Source organism: Vombatus ursinus, unplaced genomic scaffold (assembly GCF_900497805.2).
Source record: "Vombatus ursinus unplaced genomic scaffold, bare-nosed wombat genome assembly UNPS02015205.1, whole genome shotgun sequence".
NCBI classification, from domain to species: domain Eukaryota; kingdom Metazoa; phylum Chordata; class Mammalia; order Diprotodontia; family Vombatidae; genus Vombatus; species Vombatus ursinus.
Genome location: NW_020954983.1, coordinates 24,285 through 46,567, shown reverse-complemented (window position 1 = coordinate 46,567; position 22,283 = coordinate 24,285). Strand labels below are relative to the sequence as shown.

The following is a 22,283-nucleotide window of genomic DNA, read 5'->3' as shown; positions in this document are numbered from 1 at the left end:
CAAAGTGGCAAAGTCTCAAAGTCTTCAAAGTGGTAAAGCTAGGAAGTGAACCCAAGTCCTCTGATGCTGAATTCAGGGTTTTTTCCGTGCCATGCTGACTCTCTGATGATGAACTGCAACAATACTCCCAAATACACACACATACACATAAACACACGGAAAATGAAAATTGTTGGGAAGCATTTTATAGGATGAGCTGTCATATTTTTCCCAATTATGAAGTATTTATTGGGAGTGAACAATCATATCCTTTCACTAACTGAGCTATTCATAATGGTGTTAGTTGCAGAATAAAATTTATCTAAAGATATAGCCTTATGCTAAAAAAAAGAAAAGAAAAGAAAAAAGAAAAATGCTTTCTCTTGAGCAGCTCTGGTAGAGTATCAGAACTATTATTATTCCCATTTTACATATGAGGAAATAGGTACTCAAAGAGGATTGCCAAGTGAATTGCCCAGGGTCACATGGTAAGTGAAGATCAGAGCCAAGATTCAAACCCAGATCTCCTGACCCTTACTCCACTGCTCCTTTGGTTACACCGTGGTGGTCAGCACACTTGCCAAGGTCCTAGACAGAAATCACACTGTTTCTTGTGACAGTTTCATGTTGGTTTCATTCTTTTAACCTGTCTTCTAGTACAGAATCATCATACGTGGAGGGCTGATCCTAAGTGAGTTTTTTCATAATCTTGTGTGAGTTCCCATTCTCTCTTTTTTTCCTCTAATTTTGCTTTGTTACCAGATTCGTTTTGTTGTGGAACTGGTGTGGCCTTTGTCTTTATTCGTTGTCCTGATCTGGCTAAGGAATGCCAACCCACTCTACAGCCAGCATGAATGTAAGGATTTGGGTTCGACTTTGGGCAGTAATTAGGAATACTCATTCATTCATACACAGTATATGTTGTCTCCCTCTATCAGAATGTCCTTCAAAGCAGGCAGTGTTTAACTTTTGTATTGGTGTCTCGAATGCTATATGGGACTTGGCACGTAGTAAGTGCTCGTGAATGCATTTCATTCATTCATTCGTTCATCTATCCTGGTCATGAAATCAAAATTGGAAAATCCCTGTGGGGCCTTTTTCTGTCCTCCTTACTGATTTTTGCTGTCTTTATGTTCATGCATATAGTGTAAGCTACCTGAACTGTAATGTTTTTTCACCTCTGTGCATTTTATGCACATAAACTAATTGAAGGATTTGGAAGCTCTTTGTCTCTAGATTCACAGATTTTTCTTTTAAAAGATAGAAATTATGAGTAAAGTGTCTGAATATTTTGGGAACAGACTTAGGGAAATGGAATATGCTATAGATACAGTTTATCAATACCGCTTAAAAATAAAATATTTATCAGGGGATCAGTGGCTTCCTGCTGAACATTTTAAAGTGTCTCTTCTATTGCCTGGGCAATGTTATATGGTGCTACTCTATGAAGATCTTAATTAATGCAGCCTCTCGGTTTCTAGCCTGGAAGATTGCTTTACTCCAGACACTTACTAACTGTGTGACCCTGGGCAAGTCACATAACAGCTGTCTGATTCAGTTTCTCCCATCTGTAACATGGAGATAATAGCATCTACCTTCTAGGGTTGTTGTGATGTGATATTTATAAATCACTTTTCAAACCTTGAAGCACTATAGAAATACTAGCTATTGTGACTATTATTATTATTCGTTATAATATTAAGAATACTCATAATAGCTAACATTTATATAATGCCAGGCACTGTGCTAAGCACTTTACAATTATTATCTAATTTGATCCTTATAACAGCCCTGGGAGGTAGGTGTTATTATTATTATCCTCGTTTTATAGTTGAGGAAACCAAGGCAAACAGAGGTAAAGAGATTTGCCCAAGGTCTCAGCATCCAAAGCTAGATTTAAACTCAAGTCTTCTTGACTCTAGGCCCAGTGTTCCATCCACTGTACCCACCAAGCTGCATTATTATTAATATTATTACTACACCTTGAAAACCTGGCATGTGTGTTTGGAAGACACAAGAATGTTGGGAGGTATGCTTGACTCCTTGATCAGTACCTTTTTGATCATAGGTTTTGAGTTTCTATTTCTGCACTCAATGCTTTGGGTAAATATGGATTCCAGATCTTGTCTCTTCAGCTTACCCTCATAGGGTCCCATATCTTATAAGACCCAGAGGGGTGGCATTTTAGCTCTTATGCTTAAGTCACCATGGCTCTGTGCACCTAAGTTTCAATGGCTGATTTTCTATTTGTCTGGGTTCTCCATCTTGAAGGCCATTTCCCCAACAAGGCAATGCCCTCAGCTGGACTGCTACCATGGCTCCAAGGGATTTTTTGCAATGTGAATAATCCTTGTTTCCAGAGCCCCACCCAGGGAGAATCTCCTGGCATCGTGTCAAACTATAACAACTCCATGTAAGTACCATGAGACCTCAGCCCCCACTCTGTTCAGATTGAGGATGGAGATCAGTAAGGAAATGTACCCAGGGTCAGAGTAGGCCTTTTTCAGCTTGATATGAACCAGCCTGACAAAATCTCTAGCTATCATCACTCTGGGCCTCAGTTTCCTCATCTATAAATTTAAAAGGATTTTTTGACTAGATGACCTCTGAATTTATGGCCTTATTAACATTTTTATTAGTCAGGTGCTCATGCCCAAGAGCTGCTAGGAGAAGGAAATGGCAAACCACTCCAGTATGGTTGCCAAGAAAACCCATGGACAATATTGATGTGTTATGGTCCACAGGGTCATGAAGAGTCACACATGACTGAACAACAAAGGGCCCCATAAGATCTAGAACCCGAGCCGGAAGGACCTTCAGAGGTCCTCTAGAACAGCAGTTCTTAACCTTATTTTGTATCATGGGGCTCTTTTGGCTGTCTGGTGAAGACTATGGACCCCTTTTCAGAATAATGTTTTTAAATGCATCAGAATACATAGGATTACAAAGGAAACCAATGACATTGAAGTTGTTATCAAAAACCTTAAAAAGAAAAATTCACACATACTTGCTTAGGAACCCCTGTTTCTAGACTAATACTGCCATGTGAAACATGGATTCCTCTCTACGATATCCCTGGCAGGTGAATGTTATCTAGAGGAAAAAGAAAACTACTTGATTTATATTATTGCCTGAGGTGGAGAGTGAAGGTGAGGAGCCTTTTCTTCCCAGACTTGCCCTGACATCCTGAGTTAAGCCTCCTTTTGTAGAGGAGATAGTGAAAAGTGATAATGAACTGCTCTTTTGGCCAAAGCTGTTTATACTTGAAACGATAAGATCTATAATCAGCTTCCAGTCCCTTCATACATGATTAGGACAAATGCCGCCCTGAGAAGGGAGTGGTGAAAAATGTTTCACAAAATGTTCAGCTGGAGTGAAATTCTTAGCAGGAACCTTTGTCAAATAAAATTAAAACAGACCTTTCTGGATGGAAGTAGTTCTCATTTACAAATATACATATATATTATTGAAATTAAGAATATATCTACATGGATCCTTGAATAGTCTGGATGACCCTGGCTCACTAACAAAGGCCCAACTGGATGCATGTGGGCCACAAATCCCCAGTCATTGATTCATCAGCATGGATGGAACAGATAGACTAGAAGATCTCTTTCTGCAACTGTTCCTAGGTGGGAATAATAAGAATAAGAATGATAATAATAATGATGATGGTAATGAATGCTACTCCCAGGATGTTTCCAGGACAAACAAAGGTGGAGCTGTTTCAAGCTCAAGCTATTGTTGTCATTTAGGAAATAATTAATATAAAAGAAAATCTTTATTACCATAGCTTTCTCCTTTATCTCTAGCTTGGCAAGGGTCTACCAAGATGTTCAAGAGCTCCTGATAAATGCACCAGAAAGCAAAGTCCTTGGCCAGATTTGGAATGAGCTACGTTTGTTATCCCAGCTCATGGAAACTCTCAGGACTCATCCTGAGAGAATAGCAGGCAAGTTGGGGTTTAGTATATATGGTGGGGTTGTGTAGTTGCCACTCTCCTTCCTTAAGCCAGAATTCTAAAACTGTTATGGAGAAGCCACAGGCCTATGTCATCTTAAGCGTCAGATGGAATGGTGGCCCAGTTCTGCTTGGTCAAGCTTTTTTATTTCATTTGACTACTTACAACCTGCTGAAAACCACTGCACACAGTACCTATGTTCTTTTGCCTTGGTTTTTTTTTTTAAATTTCTCCCATTTCCCTCTTCTCTGAACTACCAAAGGACCACACTGGGTTCCATATAATTTATATTAAGAATTTTTAGCTTTAAGGAACTAGAATTTCATTGGTGTAGTTATTTAGTTCACTTATGTAGATGGCAAAGCTTCTATGTCAAGTGTTCTTAAATGGGGATGGTCTATAAACTTGTTTTTTTTAAATATATTGATAACTGTATTGTGACACCATTAGTTTCCTTTGTAATCCAATTATTTTATTTTATGTATTTAGAAACATTACTCTGAGAGGAGTCTACGGGCTTCATCAGATTGCCATGACATAAATATGGCCAAGAATTGATCCTCTACACTTTAGGAGAGAGTCTCCATGAGTTATTGTTGCTGAAAATTAATGCTCGGCAGCCAAGCTGCGAAAGAGCCTTTGAGAGATTATATAGGTAGGCTCATCCTTGACCAGATCCTGCTAGAGCTGGCATGACATTGGAGAACCTAGAGCCATCCTCCATCCCTGATGATGTTTTATGGCATTTTAATCAAAACACTTTAGCACTGGTCCTGGAGTCAGAGGACCTGGGTATAAATTCCACCTCTGACACAACTTCTCTGGGCCTCAGTTTCTTCATTTATAAAGTGAAAGGTTTGGACCAGAGGGCCTTTGAAGTTCCCCACACCTCTAGGACAACGCTTCTATGAGTATGTGAATGTTTCATGTCAACTCCATGACAGCAGGCAGAGAGTCAACAGCACAAATGGACTGAAATCTAGTCCTCCAGACCCCAATCTAGTGGAATCCAGAAAGTACCATTCTATTCCATTCTGTCCCATTCCCTTCCATTCCACCCCATTTCATCCCATTCTTTCCCACCCCATCCCACAAACAGTTTTTAAAGTATTCACTATATGCCAGGTGCAATGCTGGGTGCTGAAGATACAAAGACTAAAATAATAATGGTACAGACATTTGTTCAAATATCTATCAAATTTAGGCTGTATGAGGCAGGAAGCTCAAAGTAATACATTTTATGCTATTTTGTATTCTTTAAATTGGCCAAATGAGGATTTTTTTAAAAATTATCGGTATCTTTGGTTTTTATATCATATCTATTCCTTAATGTACCCCCTCCCCTCTCCCTTATATATTGATCCTTGTTCCAAAAAATAAAAGAGGGAGTGGGAGAGGGAGAAAGAGAGAGCACTTCTGCAAAGCTAACCAAAACATCGCATTGTGAGTCTGACAGTACATACAATATCTGATACTCACAGTCTCCCATACCTGCAAAGAAGAGAGGGATGTGAAGCTTCTCTTCTCTAGGGCAAAGCTTGGTCCAAGTGAGAATTTTTAAAGACTATTAAATAAATCAGTGGGAGACAAAGAAAGATTGATTTTGAATTGGGGAACAGATAGTTCCTTCTGCCAATCACTGGGGTGTAAAATAAAATAATTTGGAATCAGAATACTTGAGCTCAGGTCCCAGCACTGCCTAATGCAATCTGTCTGACCTTGGGCAAATCACCCTCAATTTGTTCACCCAGAAAATGGGGGATTGGACTGGATTATCTCTAAGTTCACTCAACTCTAAACACTTATTAATTATTTGGGTATCCTAGAAAAGAGGAGTCCACTTGGACCAGCTGGGGCTTTCTAGCACTCATCTGTGTGTATCCCCCAGATCTGAATATCCCCAAATTTCAAGGCTACAGGGAGCAGGAGATGGGGAGGAGAGGACAAGTGAGGACATTCCCAGAATTGCTCAGATCCATGCCTGGAACCCTGAAGACAACACCCTGTTGCTCATAAGCTTTGGAAGAGTCACCCATGAGCCTTGGACTATGTGATGTGAGGGGAGAAGAGTTAGTCCTTCAAAAGTATAGCCTTTTGTTTTGTCAGTTTCCCCTGGGAAAGCCTGGTTGCAGCCAGGGAGCATTTTGCTTTCATAGTAAACCTGCCTTACTGCATTCTCTGCAGGGGAAGATTAAGGCTAAAAGTGCACAAACTCCCCCTCTTCCTCTTCCCAACCCCTCCTCACCATACCACCAAGCAAGCTCTGTGGTCTCTCAGTCTTCTGCAGGAGACCCATCCTCCCACCTAAGTTTGGAAGCACCCCCACCTCAACCCTGAGCATTCTGCTCTCAATGACCTTCCTCCTCTCTTCCCGTCCCATTTCACCACCCCTACCCCACCCCCTGGCCCCTCTGACCTTCAGCAGGGAAGGAAACAAGAAGAACGACATTTTAAACCAAATTTATTTTGTTTTCGCTGCAGGCCCCCCAGTTCACATTTCTCCCTCAGGACTCTGGTTAAGCCTCTGTCTGGTATCAGCTCCCTCTCATACTCTCGGGGGGCCCCCAGACTCTCATCTTGGGGAGGGCCAGAGGACTCTTCCCTCATTTACTCAGATGGATGACTGTTGATGGATCTAAGTCCTGCCCCTTTTCCCCCAGGGCTTATGGAAAGCAGGTGTCAAAATCAGCAGCCCCGCCTTCTGGGTGGTAGCAAAGGTGTGGAAGACTTTAGCAAAACTGAGTTCCAGTGGCCTGCCCAACTCCCATCCTTTTCATCTCCCTCAGCCTGGAAGGGTTCCTCCTTATCCAGTCTCATCAGTTTGCATTAAGAGAAGCATAGCTTCTGGGAATAAGGAGTCTTTGTACCTGCTCTGGTCAGAACAAATTCTGGAGCACTGGGTTCAGTTCTAGGCATCCCAGTTTGAAAAGGACAAAAAAGCCATCTCCAGTCATCCTGATCTGTATCTTGCCATTGGACCCCGATGGCTCTGGAGGAGAGAGTGAGGCTGCTGACTTTTCAAAGCCCTGCTTCACTTAAATCCAATTCACTTGCAAGTCATGACATCACCTTCTCAATGTCATGGTCCTCTTTGAGAACAGAGGACAAGCAACAACCTTTCTCCCTCCCTTCGATCCTTCCTTCCTCCATTTATTTTTTCTTCTGTTCCTTCCTCTTTCCTCTTTCCTTCCTTTCTTCCTTCTTTCCTTCCTTCCTTCCTTCGTTCCTTCCTTCCTTCCTTCCTTCCTCTGAGCTGTCTAGAAGAAGAGAAATTTTCAGATTGGATATTCTGGAGTGGCTGCAAAGGAAGATGGTCCTAGGCTGAATGGGGCATTTGATAGAGGAGTCAATAGCTTAGAGTTCTGTCCAGGAGGGCAGATGTGTAGTAACCACCCAACCCAAAACCTTCCTGTATTGCTACTGCCTTCTCAGACAACTTCACAGCCTTAGAAAACCTCAGGCCACAAACTGCTTCCCGAGCCAACCCCAAATTGATGAGAGGTTGGGAAAAGGGAATAAAGGGGCTTTGTGTTAGGACTTTGAGGACCTGGGAGGCCCTATTGCCCCACATCCCATAAAAAACATCCTACCCTTGGTGGCTGTTGACTGGAATTTTGCTGATAGACCTTATTCCTTTAGCAGAATAAAATCTTTAGTCCCTGGTAGATGCCAACATCCTTGAGAGGGGTAACTCTTTAAGCTGTTATGGATCACTCACCTCCACTGAAGTCTTCCTCCATGATTCCTTATGGCATGGAGGGTAGTTAGCCTGACTTCAGGACTAGTAGTGTTTGAGGTCTAGAGGGTCCTACTAGCAGCAGCTAGGTGGGGTGATGATGGATAGAGGGCTTGGATTCAGGAAGCCCTAAGTTTGAATCCCATCCCCAACCCTGTCTGTCTGTGACCCTGGGCAAGTCACTCATTCTCTTAGACTCAGTTTCCTCTACTGTAAAATGAGGATAATTTAACAGCTACTTCACAGGGGATGTTGTGAGAATTGAAAGATAATGCATGTAAAGTGGTTTTCAAACCTTAAAGAACTATCTAAATTTTAGCTATTACCATTATTACCAAGTTATAAAGGCTTCAGGTAGACCATATCAGTTATCTAAGGACAAGTCTAGCTTAGCTAAATTTCCACAGGGTCCTCAACAAATTGGCATCAGGGTGACGAATTTTTCCTTAACTATAGTCCACATAGTTGAGGAGTATCAAGGCCAGAGGATAAGTTACTAGTAAATACTTTGCCTGGGGCAAATCAAAAGGGGTGAAACAGAATGAGGTTCATCTAGAGTTGAGCCATCAAGTGGAGGCTACCACATGGGTGGGGCTGGATAAGGTAAAAGAGACACTGGGTTGTGGAAGCCCATCTCTAGACAGTGCCTTGGATACCCTCTAAATTTTATGCTCAGAGACAAAGCTCATATAGCCTTGCCCTAGTTACGTATCTGGGCAAGGCCATGAAAATCACATATTCTTGAGGGGAGAGTCATTTATACTTTATTTTGAATTTGTTTTGGATGTTTTCCTGAGAAGAGATTGTGATGGGTCCCAGAAGAAGGTGGGGCCAGTGTGGCCACCAAGGGAAGAAAAAGATTGGAGATTGGCAGCTTCTGAAGACAAACTTCTCTGATTTTGCTGTCTTGCCTAGGGCTGACCTTGCTGGGGTCTATCAGCAGCTTGAAGACATTTCATACCTGTAGTGCTTTTCCATCTTATTCAAATCTTCTGATAGCTCTTGGTGTAGGTATCCAGAAAGAAATTCCAGAGAAGAGATGCTCAGCCTGTGTAAATATTTAAACAAGCATTTTAGGACCTATTTCTGAGACACAGAGAATGCCTGGGCACTAGTCATACCTTACCTAGGGCCAGAGGATCACAGATTTGGGGCTGGCAAGGTCCTTAGAAGTCACTGAGTCATTTTACAGATGAGGAATTCACTGAGAGGTGACTTGCCCAGGAACACAAGGCAAGTGCCTCTGATGAATTCAAACCCAGATCTTCCTGACTCCACATCCAACACTCCATCCAGTACACTACACTGCCTCTTACTACTGTTCTCACTCTTGTGGACCCCTTCTAGTATTCATGCCTACTTCATTGGGTCAGATGATCAATAAAACTGTGGAGTTTCAATTGTAGGAACCCCAAGTTTGGAAAATCTTGAATGAATTCTTCTAACTTAATTCTGCTCAGCCTTATAATTGATTGATTAATCAAGAAGCACGTATATTCATTTATTGAGCACTTACTACATTTCAAACTGGCTGATGTGTAACAGCTGAGTGTGATGAGGAGATTGAGTCAGTCAAGTGTGTCTTCTGCAAAAAAAAAAAAAAAGGGTGTCTTCTGCAGTATCTACTTCTTTTTCTTTCCCTGTGGGTTACTGTTCCCCATTGCCCTGCCCCCAGGGCTTCTGAAAATCAGTTTTCAGGAAAGAATCTCAAACTCATTCACACTCACACACTGTAAATGCTGCTGTGGATACACTACAAAAGTGAGATTGACTCAGCCCTCAAGGAGCTTATATTCTCTCTGTACCCTTCTTTTCTCTCCTTGATATGCAGGAAGAGGTATCAGAATCAAGGACATTCTGAGAGAAGAGGAGACACTGACACACTTCCTGGTGCACACATTTGGCTTGCCTGACTCTGTGGTCTATCTTCTGATGAACTCCCAAGTCCGTCCTGAGCAGGTGGGGGGCCTTGAGTGTAATGAGGATGGTAGAAAGGGGCATGTGCTTTTGCCCTTTGCTTGTGGGCGTATGGGTGTTCCCCAGCTCTATCACCTATTACATGAATGATGGTGGGAGTGGGGGGGGGTGTCTTTGGAGGAGGAGGAGAGAGATGAGAACAGAATGGCTATGATTTCACTTACTAGTTTGGACCAAGGTGCCACGAGAGAAACCCAAGCCGGGAGAGGCAGAAAGGAGGACACTTTGCATTATTTAGCCTTCTTACTTTTCAGAGGTCAGGATTAGTGCTTTACCTTCAGAAAAACACAAAGGGGACAAGAAGAAGAGGATGCAAATTTTGGCTCTGGATACCACATGATGCATCCTTTCCTCTATGACCTTCTGTAGGTTCCTTCTGATAGCTCTTTCTTCTGATGGGTTCTTTTTATTGTTGTGGTTCAGTTGTTTCAGTTGTGGCTAAGTTTTTGTGACTTTGTGACTTTTTTGGGCAGAGATGCTGGAGTGGCGTGCCATTTCCTTCTCCAGCTCATTTTACAGATGAGGAAACTGAGACAAACAGCGTTGGTGACTTGCCCAGGGTCACACAGCTAGGAAGTGTCTGAGGCTATATTTGAATTCAGGAAGATGAATGTTCATGACTTCAGGCCCCGTTTCCATCGACTGTGCCACCTGGATCCCAATTCATACAAAAAGGCACTCCCCTTCTTCAAGCAGGCTGTAATTCCTCTATAGCTCCAAGCCTACACAATTCTTGTTTACATTTCCCTATAACTTATTCACAGGAGATCTGGCCCTCTTTCCATCTTCTCAGGTAGCAGTGAATCATTTGTTATTTGGGTCCAAATCTCCTTGACCAGGATCCAACCCATTTTGTTGTTTCCTGTTGGCTCATATGCTCACTGAAGGCAGGGCCTAGGCCTGTAGCATAATTGTGCACTGTGCCTAGCCAAGCGTTATGTGTGTATATGTTATTTATATAATGAGGTATAAACCTGTGATATTTATATTATGAGTGAGAGGAAGGATGTAGAATGGATAGAATGGTCTTGGAGTCAGAAAGACTTGAATTCCAGTCCCACCTCAGACACTTACTAGCCATGTGACCCTGCTCTCTCACCTCAGTTTCCTCATCTGTAAATTGAGGGAGATGGTCACGATGTGCAGCTCTAGACCTATAATCTGATGATCACAAGACCTCTGATATCTTCTGTTTCTTGGTCAATTGTCTCCTAAGCTTCTGTGGCTGAAAAACTTGTTCAGATGCAGCCAATAGCCAACCTGGTATTAAAGCTCACCAAAGTTGTCTTGGTGAACCTCCTGGGACAAGCCTACATCTGTGCCCTGGGCTTGACTGGAAGCCTTTTGAAGTTGGTAGGACTTGCATAAGCTTTTGCTATCCAGGCATAGCTCTCCAGAGCCCATGGTCACCTCCATGTCACAGTGATGCATTGGAGAAAGATTGTAAAGACAAAGCAAAGTAGAAAATGGTGGGGCAAATGAGGAACGCTGAGACTGCATATGAGATGTGTGAGGCCCTCTTAGCTAAGGCCCTGGCCAGCTCAGCCTTGTATCAGCTCTTCCACTATGCAGCCTTCCTGTTCATTTTTCCATCTCTAAGGACTGTGGCTGGAAACTGCCTACCCCATTCCCCCCAGCATCTGCTCAGAGGTGGTAAGAACTTTCAGGCTGGTTTCATGGTAAGAATACTGGCTTGGGGCTCAGGGGACCTGGGTTCAAATTCTACCTCTTCCATTTGCTACTCATCACCTAGGGCTAGTCACTACCTGGGCCTCAGATTCCTAGGACCATAGACTTAAGGGCTGTCTGGAAGAGATCTCAGAGACCATCTCATGTAACTCCCTCAGTTTCCAGATGAGGAAACTGAGGCTGAAGTGAAGCGACTTGTCCAGAGTCACATAGGTAGTGAGTGTCCAAGGAGGGATTTAAGCCCTTTGAGTCAGGTGTTCCTGACTCCGAATTCTGCCCTCTGTCCATTAGGTCATGCTTTCCTTCACATTTCCTGATCTGAAAAGTGAGGGGATGGGACTCTATGGCTTCTGATTCGTGATCTTACGAGCTAAAACAAACTTGGAGAAAAATCCAGGCCTCTCTCTCTCTCTCTCTCTCTCTCTCTCTCTCTCTCGCTGTCTCTGAGTCAGGTGTTCTCAGAAACAGGACAAAGGGTCCTACAGGTCAGACCATTCTTGAGTCAGCCCGTCAGTCCAGGGCATCCTGGTGCCAGCTGCCCCTGAATGTGCTGTCCTTCTTGGGCTGCCTGCCCCTCCAGCTGGAATGTAGCCCTGCTCTGTGGGAGGCTCGGTGTGAGGCCTGAGGCCCCCTGCTGCTTTGGGGGGGGGGGGGGGGTAGGGAGGAAGAATGTGTCAGCACTGATTGCTCATTTTCCTCGTTGCTGTCTCAATGGCTCATAAAACTGTACTCCTGGAAGTGTACGTGCTGGTTTCCAGTTGGTAATAAAAGGCAAATAGAGAAATTAAGAGGAATTTGGGGGAAATTTCTTTCCGGTTCCCCTCCAACAAGACCAGTTACATTTGGAGCCCCAGTCTCTGCAGGCTTTAGGGCCTGAAAACCTTTCCTGAGGAAAGAACAAACAATACAGGTCCCAGTACCCCAGGCTCCAGCTCACCTGACAAACCCAGGAACTTAAGCAAAGGTTATGGTCAACCAGACACATACAAGGGCTCTATTCACATGTGTCCCACATGGTCAGCTTAGGGTCATGGAGAGAGGGCCAGCTTTGGTGTCTGGACTACCCCAGTTCAAGTCCAGCCTTGGGCACATCCCAGCTGTGTGGCCCCGGGGCAAATCACTTAGCCTCTTAGTGTCCAAGGGCAACTCTCTAAGACCTGAAGTTACCAAAGAGCTGTTGATCTGCCTTGGTATGTCCACACTGGGAGTTCTGAACACAAATTGAGCCCAAGTGTGGCTCCAAACTAGGATTTCTTCTTCCCCTACACCCCGACCATGCTCACCCTATGTGCATGTGTCCCTGGGCCACTTATCTCTATCTCAGTTTCTCTGTCTCAGTCCCTATTCTTTAATCTCGTCTTCAGTCATTTCTTTCTCATCCTGTGATCTCTAAGGACACATCTTACTCTCGCTCTAGCTCTGTTACCTCCTTGACCATCTCAGCCTATTTGCTTCATCATCAAACACAGGGCTTTAAACCCTTAATACTGGTTATTAGATTCCACTCCCAAGGGCCTACTTAAGGGCTCCTATATCCACTTTCTCAGCTGGAAGATCATTTGAGGATTCGAGCATAGAGGAAAAACAAAACAAACCTAGACACAATCCGTTGGGATAGTAAGTAGCCCAGACTGATACAAAATCCTGCCTGTGGCCTTGTGACCTCACTTAAAAGTGACCTGGTTTCCCAGTTTGGGACTTACGTGTACTGGGTGGGCAGGTTTCCTAGGTAAAGTCCAGGGGAGATCCTGACCTGGAGCCAGGGGGGTCCCTTCAGTGTGTGACCATGGGCCAACTGTGAAGTACGGGAGAGGCTAAGCAGATGGGAATTACCTGAATTTCACAAAGTAATTCATCTACTTAGAAGCTTGTTTGGAACTTGGTGCCCTGGAGGCCAGCAGTCCTGGTACCAAAAAGTGCTGTCCCAGCTGCTGTGCTGGGCCACAACCGCTTGGCCCAGATTGATCCTTATCCCTTGCTTCAAGTGCCTATAGGGTTTGCTCACTTGGGATAAGAAGGAGAGAAGCCTTTGAATCATTAAGGGGATATGGTGTTATTCCCCACAGTTTGCTTATGGTGTCCCAGACCTGATGCTGAAAGACATTGCCTGCAGTGAAGCTCTGCTAAACCGGTTCATCATCTTCAGCCAGCGACGAGGGGCCCAAACTGTCCAGAGAGCCATGTGTCCCCTGTCCCAAGGCAGTCTGCAGTGGGTGGAAGATGCCCTGTATTCCAATGTGGACTTCTTTAAGCTCTTTCAGCTGGTAAGTGAATGACTTGGCTGGTGCCCCCATGGCAGGAGTCATCCCCAGGGCTGGAGGGCATGGAGCCAACTTTTTGAATGAATACTCGTGCAATGTCTTCTCCAAGGTGGTGAATCAACACTGAATCATGTGCAAGAATGAGCCTTGAGAAGTCATTGTCATATTCATTCTTTAGCTACATTCTATAGAAAGCCAAAGTTACATGAGTGGTTGTACCTATAAGATATACAGACACACACAGACACACACACACACACACACACACACACATTTTCAGAGGTCAGGATTAGTGCTTTACCTTTAGAAAAACACAAAGGGTTGGCTATGGATACCAAAGGACATATCCTTTCCTTTATGTGTTTCCGTAGGCTCCTCCTGATCTTTACTGTGATGGATTCTTTTCATTGTGGTTGTTCAGTTGTTTCAATTGTGGCTAAGTATTTGTGACTTTGTGACTTTTCTTGGCAGAGATGCTGGAATAGTGTGCCATTTCCTTCTCCAGCTCTAGGTTCAATTCTGGCCCTGCCACTCACTACCTGTATGACTTTGAAAGTCATTTAATTTCTCCAGGCCTCAGTTTTGTTCTGTGTAAATTAAGGGGGTTGGAGTAGGTGACCTCTAAGGTCCCTTCCGATTCTAAATCCAAGATTTTATGAATAATAAATATATAGATGTTTGTTTCTAGATCTTTGATTTTTATCTGTGTAGGGAATTCTTTTTTAGAAATTCCCTCCCCTGATGGAAATCAGCAACTTGTCTGCAATTGGTAATCTTAGAGAGTTGCCTACTGCCCTTAGAGGTTAAATGACCCAGTGGTCACAGAGTGTGTGTCACAGGCACAACTTGAACCCAGGTCTTCCTGGTTCTGAGGCCAGCTCTCTATCCATTGTGCCATGTTGCCTTTTGATAATAAAGGTGATTAGAATAATGACCATGTCCTCGTTTACATAGTATTTGAGAATTTATAAGAAAGGAATGCTTTGCAATGGAGCTGCCCTGGGAACCGGGAAGACCTGAATTCAATCCTTTGCTGCTGAGATTAACATTACTCTAGCCTGGTAGGTCCTGGTAGGCCCTGATAGGGATCCTGAGGCCAAAGGGCCTGGGACTTCACCAATCCCTCTCCTTGTCCTGCCCCTCCGCCTTTTTCCTAAGTTTAATACTCTAGGGTGGCCTGTCTCCTCAATAGTGGCAACTGTGCTCCCAGTTCATCAATTACACCTCCACTTCGGATTGCTGAGGAACAATTTTCTTATTGGTCCTAATTTACAGGGTCCTCCCAAGCAAGGGTGGGAGAAAGTCCGAAAGGCGTCCAGAGTACAAACATGAATCAAGTATTGAACAGACAGTTTTATTCCTACACAGAAAGAGAATGCTGTGCAATAAAGAATCATAGAATGTTTACCATCTATTGCTAGGTTAATATTCAAGGCTCACTGGGATGTTTGTAAATAGCTCTTGTCTTTGGAAGAACTTTTCCTCACCTCCCCCAAGCACAGCCTGATTATACCAAGAGGGCCCTTTTAGTCTCTCTCTGTGGGCTACTCTTTTCCTCCTGTTGAGGTGTGTGTAAGCAGGGATGGGGATGGGGGGAGGCAATGTCCTGCTGCTGCCTCTGCTGTGGCCGGTCCACAACAGCTGCTGCCTTTGAAGATCAAAGCCCTTTACCAAAGGAAAGGAAGCATAGACAGGAGGTGGTCTCATCTCAGGCATAGGCCTGTGAGTTCACTGATTGGGCCAGCTGTGGGGGACGTATCAGGAAGTCATCCTTAAACCTCAAGGCAAGAGGGAAGAAGAGGCCAGAGAGGTGGCCATTGTCTCTAGTAGATCCTTGGAGTTTTAGCTCAGCAGGCAATAAAAAGAGTCCTATGGATGGCAGGGAGTAATCAGAGGATGTCTACACTAGGTCTGAAGTGTGTGTGTGTGTGTGTGTGTGTGTGTGTGTAGGACTCCCCCATCACATATTTCTAAGTGGTGCTACAATATTTACTAAAGTTTTACTGTGTATTATGTTTAAAAATGGAAATTCCTTGAGGTAGGCATTATGTCCTAGCCCAGTGCCTAAAACTGAGCAGACACTTTAATAAATGTTTGTTCAATTGAATTGAATTGGATTGATTGTCATGGAATCTTTCCTGGAGGAGCTCAAGTATTTGGATCTTTTGCCCTCCTCCCCCCTTTTTTTTTTTTAGTAAGAGACCTCTTCTCTCTGAGTTCCCAGAAATGTTCTCCTAAAAGCCTTAAAAAAGCAAGATTAACATTCTTTTTAAAAAGCCAGTAGAATATGAGGTCCTGAGAGCAGAGGCTTTTTCAATTTTGGTTTTGTGCCCCACCCCCACCCCTACCCAGCCTAACAAAGTGCCTGGCACATAGTATGCACTTAATAAACACTGATTTGAGCTCCACTACAACCCTGTAGCCTCAGCTCTTTCCTCTCAGTTAGAAGCATTTAGCTCATTTCAACAAACTTGTTTGAAGCACCCATTATGAACCAAGTACTGTGCAAAAGCAGAGACCCAAAGAGGAGAACAAAGTAGAAGTCTCTGCTCTCAGAGAGGTTATATTCAGCAAAGTTTATATCCAGAAGGATCTGGGAAGTGGGCTGGATCAGGACATAATCACACACTCTCTGTGGGCAGAAAAGGTTTTTTTCTTTGACTCCAAATGGAAGATGGCACTGTGGGAGACAGCTTTTCTTTCCCTTGGTGGCATAGTGGATAGAGTATTAGACATGGAGTCAGGAAGACCTGAGTTTTCACCCTGCCTCAGACTTTCACTAGCTGTGTGACCCTGAGCAAATCATTGAACCCTTCTCAGCCTCAGTTTCCTCATCTGTTAAATGAGGATAATAATAGTACTTGTCTCCCAGGATTGTTGTGAAGGTCAAGTGAGATAGTATATGTGGCATGCTTTGGAAACCTGAGGGTGCTATATTAATTCCGGCTCTAATAATAATAATAACAACTACAATAATTGTTATTATTATTACTACTACTAGTACTCTCTTTTCCTGGCTCCTGGATTGTGCAAACTCACTTCCCAAGAAACCCAGCTCCTAGAAGAAGGTGAGAACAGACCCTTTACTCTCCTGGTGCCTCCAAAATGAATGGTTACATTCGATGAATCTGGGGGTGGCAGCTTCATACATTCTGAGCCACAAATGAGGGTCTCTTTTTAATCCTCCTCAATTGAGTGTGATGACCAAGTACACAAACACACATACTCCAAACAAACAAAGGCATGGAAAAGAGAAAAGGCTGGCAAGACCAAGCAGCAGCCAGAGCCTTTGTGGAGGCCCAGGCAGCAGGGGCCAGGGGGCCTTGGCTTGTCCTTGTGGGCCCAGCCAGGGGCTGCCATCAGGGGAAGGAAATCTCTTTCTGTAGCAGCGTTGTTATTGCAGCTGGTTGGCAGGATGCCATGTTTATCTGACCACAAAGTCACTCAAGCTTGGGAAGCCTCCAGTTCAGAGATAGCTGGGTCTTCTGTTTACATATGCTATTTCTCACACACAAATACAGAAATAGTTTTATTAAATGCCATGTTAGTGATTATTCTAAAAAAATTCTTTTAAAGAAAGAAAATCTTATTAAACCACTAAGTACCCCTGCCAGGTAGAGCTCTGAGCTCAGTGCCAGCATCTGAGGCCCAAAGTATTAGGGTTAGATAAGAGGAAAGGGGCAACCTGGAGTTGGGACCCAGTGAAACCAGCTTTCCTGTTCTTCAGCTCTCATCTGGAATGACCCTTCCCTTCAATATCAATGAGATTGTCCTTAAATCATTCTCCCCATGACCCTCAAGTCCCCTAAGCAAGGAGTCATGAGACCTTAAAGGTCATTTTGTCCAACCCCTTCACTTTATAGATGGGGAAATGAGGCACACAATGACATATTCCCGTGAGGGAACATGGAATGTAAAGTCCTGTGGGCAGCCTACAGAGAGAAGTATAAAGTGAATGGGACTGGTTTGTGTCAGGATTTCTTATGCTTTCTGGCTTGTCTTAGGTCAACATAGTTTATTATTATTGTTACTATTATTATCATTGCTGTTGTTGTTAGCTAGCACTAATATAGCACTTTAAGACTTGCAAAGCCCTTTAAATACTTTGAGGTAGGTGCTCTAATTATCTCCATTTTACACATGAGAAAACTGAGAGAAAGGTTAAGTGACTTGCCCAGGATCACATAGCTAGTAAGAATGTGAGGCAGGATTTGAATTTGGGTCTTTTCTCAGGCACTTTACCTGCCAGGCCACCTAGGATTCCCCACTTTCTGGCATCCCATCCCCCAAATTACTTTGTTTTTACTCATTCCTGTTTTCATTTTCTCTTTGTTGCTCCAGTGCCTCCAGGGACTTGCCCAGGGTCACATGCCTAGTCAGTGACTGAGGCCAGATGTGAATCCAGGCATTGCTGGCTCCCAGTCCACTGCACTGTCTCCTTTCCTACCTAGATTGGGGGAGAAAGTCAGTCATCTGTGTTGGAGGACTTTCACCCCTAGCTGAAAGCAGGAACTCCAGAGTTGGGCAAGATATGTGCTTCTTGCAAAGCTAACTGAGTTGTTTCCATACCTCATAAAATTTTTTTTTAAAAGAAGTTTTCCTTTGGTTTTGGGTAAGAGATTTGGGATGATTCCTATCTGATTGGGCCCAGGGTCTATTCCTCCTCCTCCTCCACCGTTTCCTCCTCCTCCTCTTCCTCACTCCCTGGCTCCTTCTGCCTCCTCCCCCTTCTGACTATTCATCCTGTTTTCTCTTGGGCTCTGGCTGAACAACTTTGAAATCTTGCTGAGAAGCAAATCAGTCCCTTCTGTGTCGAATGTTTATTTGTGGAAGTTCAGCAGGGGAACTGAGCTTGGTGCCAAGACCTGCCACACTGCTGGGAAACCTGAATTTCCCCTCCCCTCCCCCCAGTCACTAGGAGCTGATAGAGGGAATCTGGCCTCCCCAGAGGGTTGGCTCATGATTTCTTTTCCCTCCCCGCCCTCTCTATACCCATTTTGAGAAAGCTTCTAGTAGAGTATGGTTCAGCTTCCATTTCTTTCCCCAAACCACTCCATGGTTCCAGCTTTGGGCTTTTCTGACTTAATTTTTGCCCTTCTTTGCTGACTCCTGGGAAGACCATATATTGTTCTCCAAGGAGTAAAGGCCGGAGGAGTGGGAACCCTAAGGGGTTGCCCCTTTAAATGCTCAGCAGTGTCAGTAAATCCCCGCCCTTTCCACACCCTCCCCCCAGATTCTTGGACCTTCTGTTCACCAAAAAGAAGGCTTTGTGGATTATCCACTAAGAGCTAGTCTCTGCCCTCTGGGAGGTCACTGGAGCTGGTTAAATTTCAACTAGCCATTTGAGGTCCCTGTTAGGAAATGCTTTTGTCAAGGGCAAAAGGAGAGCAGAAGTCCACTGGAAAAGCCCCTAATCATCAGCATTTAGAAACAAGGTTCCATATTGGTTTATCTTTCTTATCTTTTAGCTTTCCCCCTTCCCAAACCTTTTGCCATTTAATATAGCTACAGGTTGAAGGAGGGTACAGAGTTCCAGCTGAGGCTTCTGGCATCTTGGGGATAAGCAAAGGAAAGACCAAATAACCTTTCCCGAGAAAGCAAACATCTCCCTTCCCCCCACCCTTTTTGTCCCTCTATGTCAAGTTTAGATGGTGGCCACCTCTGGTCTAGAAATGAGGCAGTAGGGAGGTCATTCTAGAGAGGATGATCCCATTCAGCCAAGAGTTTTCAAAAATGATCAAGGCCCCTCCAAGTCTCTCCTTCCTCAAATTGGCTTTTATTTACTTCTTTAAAACATTATTTGCTTTCCATGTGGCATCCCCCAGAATAATGTTAGCTCCTTGAGGATTTCCTCCCCCTCACACCAAAGTGGCTTACTTGCTGGTCCCTGTCTATTCAACATCCCATCTCCTTCTCTGAGACTTTCCAAGGGCTGTGTCCTTTCTGCCTGGAATGTTCTTCCTCCTCTACTTGGCCTCTTGGAATCCCTAGTTTTAGGGCAGCTAGGTGGTGCAATGGATAGAGCACTAGCCCTGGAGTCAGGAGAACCTGAGTTCAAATCTGACCTTAGACATTTACTAGCTGTGTGACCCTGGGCAAGTCACTTAACCCCAATACCCCACCCCCCACACACACAAAGGAGTCGATCAGCTCAAGTGCCATTTCAAATATTCAACAGCATCTACCTCACAGATTTGCTATGAAGATCAAATTAAGCAACCCCAGTGTGCCAGGCATGGAGCTGGATGCTGGGGAGACAAGTATCTCTTGTTTGGTCATAAATTCTTCCCTTCTCCATGGATCTGACAGGTAAACTGTTCCTTGCTCTCATAATTTGCTTATGGGATCACCCTTTATGTTTAAATCATGTACCCATTTTGATCTTATCTTGGTATATGGTATAAGATGATGGTCTCTACCTAGTTTCTGCCATGCTGTTTTCCCAGCAGTTTTGGTCAAATAAGGAGTTCTTGTCCCAAAAGCTGGGGTCTTTGGGTTTATCAAACACTAGACCACTCTGGTCATTTACTACTAAGTCCTGTGTATCTAATCTATTCCACTGCTCCACCACTCTATTTCTTAGGACCGGATAGTTTTTATCATTACTGCTTTATAATACAGTTTGAGATCTGGTACAGCTAGGCCACCTTCATTCACACTTGTTTTCATTAATTCCCTTGATATTCTTGACCTTTTGTTCTGCCGGTTGAATTGTTTTATGATTGTTTTCTGTCTCTACAAAATAATGTTTTGGTAGTTTGATAGGTATGGCACTGAATAAATAAATTAGTTTAGGTAGAATTGTCATTTTTATTATATTGGGTCGGCCTACCGATGAACAATTATGGGAGACAAGTATAAAGAATGAAACAAACCCTACTTGCAAAGAGTTTAAATTGTAATGGGGGAAATAGCAAGTGCATGTACATACACACATATGAGACACATATCCTGACATACACACACATGTACGTGTACCTATATACATACATATACACAACATTTATATAGAGTTTTCAAAAACACCTTACGTGTTATCTCACTTGATGCTGATAACAACCCTGTGAGGTAGGTGCTGTTGTTATTCCCATTTTACAGATGATGAAACTGAGGCTGGGAAAAGTTAAGTGACTGCCCACAGTCACAGCTGGTGTCTGAGGCGAGATTTGAACAAATGTCTTCTTGACTGCAAGTTGAGCATTCTATCTACTACACCATCTAGCTGCCTTTCATGTATAGTGCATGTTCATGTACACATATGTATATCTATGCGTAGATACACACATATGAAACGCATGCATATATGCATATCTATATGCAGACATATAATATAAATAGATGTGTATGTATACATAGACACACACACACACACATTTTTGAAATAACTCAGGTAGGAGGTGGCTTTGGAGCTGAACTTTGAAGGAAGTCAGAGATTCCTCCTGAGAGCCTCTCAGACTTGGAAGGGACCTCTGAGGCCATCTAATCCAGCTCCTACTTGGAGAAGAATTTTCTCTACCGTCCCCAGCAAGTGGTGATCCAGCTTTTGCCCAAAGACCTCCCGTGAGGTCCAACCTCCCAAAGCAGTTCATTCCATTGCTAGAAGGTTTTTGTCCATACTGCACCTCAATTTTGTAGATGTAGAGGAGATCCTTGCAAGCTCCCAAGACTTAGATTAGGAGGAATGGTGGGATATAGTGAAGAGAGCAATAGAAAAGGAGTCCAAGGATCTGGCTTAGAATACTACCTCTATTACTGAGCTCCCTGGGTGACTTTGGATGAAGCTCCCTGGGTCTAAGTTTCCTCAACTGTAAAAGAAAGGGGCTGTATGAGATGATCTCTGAAGCCCTTCTAGCTCTCCTGTGATCCTGTGACCTCCTGACAGCATCCACAATTGGACCCCCAGGCTGGTTCCCACAAGCCACACATACCAGAACTCAAGTCCCCACAAAGAGTCAAAGGCCCCTTTGCCCATTTTCACTAGAGGCTGAGAGCATCGTGTGGCCAGTCTGTTCACATGCCCACCCTGGTGAGTCAAAGAGACTCTGTTCCCCCAGGCCTTTGGGAAACAGCTTGTCTCTGTGGCCTCTCCTGGAAGGACAGAGTGGCCTTTTTGTTGTTGTTGCCCCTGAGTGAAATGACTTAGTCTAAATTCTCTCCTCGTGACGCATTTCCCAGTCTCAGATTGTCCCTGTTTGTTGCCCCCTCACCACTGCAGCCAGTTTCCTCTCTTTTCATCTGACACTTAACTGCTGTCAGGTCCTAACAAACATTCCTCAACTCCACAGTCCTCCTGGTTACCTAGCAACACACTTCCCTCCCGGATAAAGCTGGCTTCCCTGGAACAACAGCTCCAAGCTGGAATACAGTTGTCCATACACACACGAGTAGTAGAAAATGACTTGATCTCGGTTTCTTTTTTGAGGGGGGAGAGGCAGAGAATTACATCTTTTAAAAGTTAGCTTACCCCCATCACTTTTGAACTCTTCTATCAGCACAGAAGAGACCACATCCCCCATAGTAATGGGCTGTTTAACATGGGGTTGCCATGCCCAAGAGCCAACATATATGTCTCCTTCAGAAATTCAGCTCCAAGAGCTCAGAACCTCCTCATAGGCAAGGAGAGCTTGTGGTGGTGGTTGTGTTTTAACCTAATTGCTTTACCTTTAGGTTTGTTTGCTTG

The 22,283-nt window shown here is 43.9% G+C and overlaps 1 protein-coding gene across 1 annotated transcript in view; it reads left to right on the top strand.

Moving 5' to 3' along the window:
* Window positions 1-22,283, top strand: part of LOC114031666 (retinal-specific ATP-binding cassette transporter-like) — a 36,393-nt gene that overhangs the window by 3,960 nt on the left and 10,150 nt on the right. Inside the window, exons 2-7 of the mRNA XM_027846818.1 lie at window positions 742-835; window positions 2,251-2,392; window positions 3,792-3,931; window positions 6,601-6,657; window positions 9,508-9,635; window positions 13,409-13,606. Coding sequence (XP_027702619.1) covers window positions 742-835; window positions 2,251-2,392; window positions 3,792-3,931; window positions 6,601-6,657; window positions 9,508-9,635; window positions 13,409-13,606 — 759 coding nt within the window. The remainder of the gene's footprint in view (window positions 1-741; window positions 836-2,250; window positions 2,393-3,791; window positions 3,932-6,600; window positions 6,658-9,507; window positions 9,636-13,408; window positions 13,607-22,283) is intronic.